General features: G+C 51.2%; 1 protein-coding gene across 1 annotated transcript; it reads right to left on the reverse strand.

Annotated features, from left to right (window-relative positions):
• Positions 1-451: 451 nt before the first annotated feature.
• Positions 452-2,512, reverse strand: LOC111164896 (MORF4 family-associated protein 1). The gene is made up of 2 exons (XM_022554910.3): positions 1,943-2,512; positions 452-1,450 (listed from the first exon to the last, which is right to left on the reverse strand). The coding sequence occupies exon 1, from the start codon at positions 2,337-2,339 to the stop codon at positions 1,956-1,958; it is 384 nt and encodes a 127-aa protein (XP_022410618.1). The 5' UTR covers positions 2,340-2,512; the 3' UTR covers positions 452-1,450; positions 1,943-1,955.
• Positions 2,513-3,647: the final 1,135 nt, after the last annotated feature.

Consider the following 3,647-nt stretch of genomic DNA (forward strand, 5'->3'; position numbering starts at 1 on the left):
AGACATGGTATCCAGCTTGGGACACATGGTTACTATTGTTTCACACTTGCTATCAGCTGGATTCCCAGGAAGCAGACTTTAAGGTGAAAATTAGCATACAGGTTAAGTTCTGCGGGATGCACAATTGTAGACACAGAGGACTGGAGGGCCGACTATACTATGTCATCTGACATAATGAACTTGAGCAGCCCTGGATTTTGGTATCTGTGGGAAGTGGGGCGGGGGGGAGGTCCTGGAACCAACCCACTGCTGATAGGAGGGACAACTGCACGCTCTTTCCTCAGCCAGTTGCCATAGCAGCACGCAGAGATGAACCTTCCCTATGATCAAGGCTTACTGAGAGCCTCCAAAACCATAAGAAATTCACCCCCTATTTAGCAAAGATAACATTCAAGGAGAAAAATTTCATTTTTAAAGAAACAATATTTCTCAGTCAATAACCTTTTAAGCCTTGTCTTTTCAAGCAAATGAATACTTTTATTAACATGGTAAAATTTTTTTAAACACACGGTAGGGTTTTGACCTCAAATACTTGTCAGGTCTGCTACTGAAATGAACTTACAGCTAGACAACTTATGAATCTTGAAGACACCTAGTCCCTGTCCAGTTTAGGGTCCAAAACAGACAGCCCTTGCTTTTCTTCCCCAGACCCTCAAGGGCCTTTGCAAATATCGCTTTCATTTTATGTCCAGAATCCCCTGAAATGCATCAGGATATTACATCGATTACACAGAATACCAAGACCTATCTCGTCTCCTAGTCTAGGTTCCATGTCACATAAAGCTGAGTTAGGTTGTCCAAACAATCTGACCAGACAAGTTACATCAGTGTGCCGCATAAAACCTAAAATTTGAACAAAATACATCTCTCCTCCTTTGGTCTCACATAGAAATTAAAGTCCCCAAACACAACACCATCCCACAGCCCTTCTTTTGGTTCATCAGTCCCAGCCAGATCAGCCCCCTCCTCATTCCCAATTGAAGTCTGGTCCGTTCTTCAGCTTCGTTGGCAATCGCTGCATGGAGTCGTCTTCTAGAAATAATGCAGTTCCTTCAACACCTTCAGAGCCGGAGAACTCCAACTGAGTCTCATCTGTTACACACAGACCCAAAGTTCCAGGGAGCTATCAGGTCACACAAGAAAGAGCAAAGCACCTCAAAAATTTAGAAATAACGAAAGCCCAGGAACAAATGTGACTGCTGCGACAGCTTACAATCTAGGCCCTAATTCTTGTGAGAGCATTTTCCAAATCAAAGTTACCTCCCCAAACAAAAACATTTAACAGTCAAAACTCATACTGAGGTCATTAACCACAGACCATAGCAGAAACGTAGTGTGGGGACAGAGTGTAGACAGAGAAAAAAAGAGAAAACAAAAGGCTCTCTGGTTTCAGCTTCTCCAGGGTGTCAGCCAATCTCCATCAGTTGACCAGAATCCACTGGCTGTAAACCTAAAGTGCAGTTGGGAGAAACTCATCATTAGGAAGTGAGAAAACCCTCACAAACTGAGCCTCGCAGGACGCCACCTCTTCTGCATGCCACCTGACCCCTTCCAGTCTTCCAGCAAAATCTGGAAGCGTCCAATAATGGCCTTCCCTCTGACAATTCTGTATTTCTACCCCCCTTTGCTCAATGGCCTGTATTGTGATTTTGTTGTTTATTACCCTACAGTTATCCTATTGATCGTGACCTTTGGTTTCAACCAAACACGTACAAGTCAAAACCAACCAAGCAACCAACCTGTTCCCCCAAATTACCAGAGACGTAACAAAAATAAACGGTACCTACTAACACCTCCTAAAATGAAAATTGAGCACGCCCTTATGCTCTTCTCCCAACTCCCATCCCCCGCGGATCATTAGTAAATAAATGTCCCCGAAGCTGACCCAAGCGTCGGGCAACGCCTGGGACCTCCGTGCGGCTCCCGCCGGTCCCCGCCTTACCGCCGACCCTCCTTCAGGACGACTCGCTCTTCTCTATCCGCCGGACCAGCTCCACCAGCATCTCTGCCATCTTCGCGATCTCCTTGGCCTTCTCCTCCGCCTTCTCGCACCGTTTGGTCCCTCTGCCCTCGACTCCGTCGTCCGCATTCTGCAGATGGTTGAGCGCGCTCTCCTCCGAGGCCTCCACCTGCGTCTTGATCTGGATGAGCATACTATCCATCTCCCACAGCTTGCTCCGGTTCCGCAGGTAGGCTCTCCCGTGCTCGCGGCTCAGCGCCGCGATGTCCTCGCGCATCTCGTTGATGACCGGGAGCAGGAACTGCTCGAAGTCCTCCTCGGGCTCCAGCACCTCCACCTCCTCCGGCTCTGCCAGCTCCACGATGTCCAAGGGCCGCATCTTCCCCCGCTATTCCGGAACCGCAGGACGCAAATCGGCTGCAGAGAGAAAATGGAGACTCGCTATGCTTACCAACACACTTCCAGAATATTCTTTAAAACTTTTACCCCTTTTAAACTTTTGGCCTCACAGAAGCCACGGAAACAAGCGACTTACGAGCAAAGAACCGGAGGACAAAATGGAGTCGCGGCCGTCAACCAGCGCCCTGCGTGTTGCGGCCCCTTTCACGACACGGCCGTGCCTCTTTACGGTCACGCCGCTGGTAGAACTAGGCGCGGGCGCGCGCACGTCAATAGAGGGCGACGCACTTCGCTCTACCACGGCCGCGCGCACACACACTCACACCCACGCGCGCGCGCACGCTCTCCCTTTTCCTCCCCTCCTCCTACTCTTCCGCGCCCCGCCCCTCCGCTACCCACGCGCGCGCGGACGTGAATGCACGAGCTCCCTTATCCCCCTCCCCCTTCACCCCGTGCTGCTCGCCTCCGCTACCCACGCACGCGCGGACGCGCCCGCACGAACTCCCTTATCCCCCTCCCCTTTCACCCTTGTGGTGCGCCTAACGGCTACCCCACGTGCGTACGCGCGTACTCTTATATTGCCTCTCCCGCTTCACCCTCGTGCTGAGCCTGTCCGCTACCCTGGCTTTGGAGGTGATCCCTTCTGGTGCTCCCTCCTCCTAAAGGGCTTCTCTTAAGGGGTTTCCATCTTTTGAAGATGTCAGCGCTGTCTTCCTACAGTAAACGGGGACAGCCCTACGTAATAATGTACTCAAAAGTATGTGACATTCCTGGTCCATCGCTGATAGCCCCATCCAGTTTACTACCACGACTGGACCCCTCCCTAATGTCTTACTGGCTTATTTTCTTTTCTCTTCTTTTTAAAAAAATATATTTTAATTTCATTTTAGGCTGCGTTGGGTTTCCATTGCTGCGTGCAGGTCTTTCTCTAGTTGAGGCGAGCGGGGGCTATTCTTTGTTGCGGTTGCGCGGGCTTCTCATTGCGGTGGCTTCTCTTGTTGCGGAGAACGGGCTCTAGGCACACGGGCTTCATTAGTTGTGGCACGCGGGCTCAGTAGTTGTGGCTGGCGGGCTCTAGAGCACAGGCCAGTAGTTGTGGCACATGGGCTTAGTTGCTCCGCGGCGTGTGGGATCCTTCCCGGACCGGGGCTCGAACACGTGTCCTCTGCACTGGCAGGCGGATTCTTAACCACTGAGCCAGCAGGGAAGCCCCTTACAGGCTTATTTTTGTTCCTTTTCGGATAACGGTCAGACGTGTCTGGGTGTCTTTTCACCAGACCAAGCCCCC

The sequence above is a fragment of the Delphinapterus leucas genome, chromosome 5 (genome assembly GCF_059928025.1).
Source record: "Delphinapterus leucas isolate spDelLeu-1000000601 "Yukka" chromosome 5, BTC_Dleu_Yukka2, whole genome shotgun sequence".
In the NCBI taxonomy this organism is placed as follows: Eukaryota; Metazoa; Chordata; class Mammalia; order Artiodactyla; family Monodontidae; genus Delphinapterus; species Delphinapterus leucas.

What these genes read in the sequence shown, in the direction of transcription:
- LOC111164896 (XM_022554910.3), bottom strand. Translation starts at nt 2,339, where the DNA reads ATGCGGCCCTTGGACATCGTGGAGCTGGCAGAGCCGGAGGAGGTGGAG.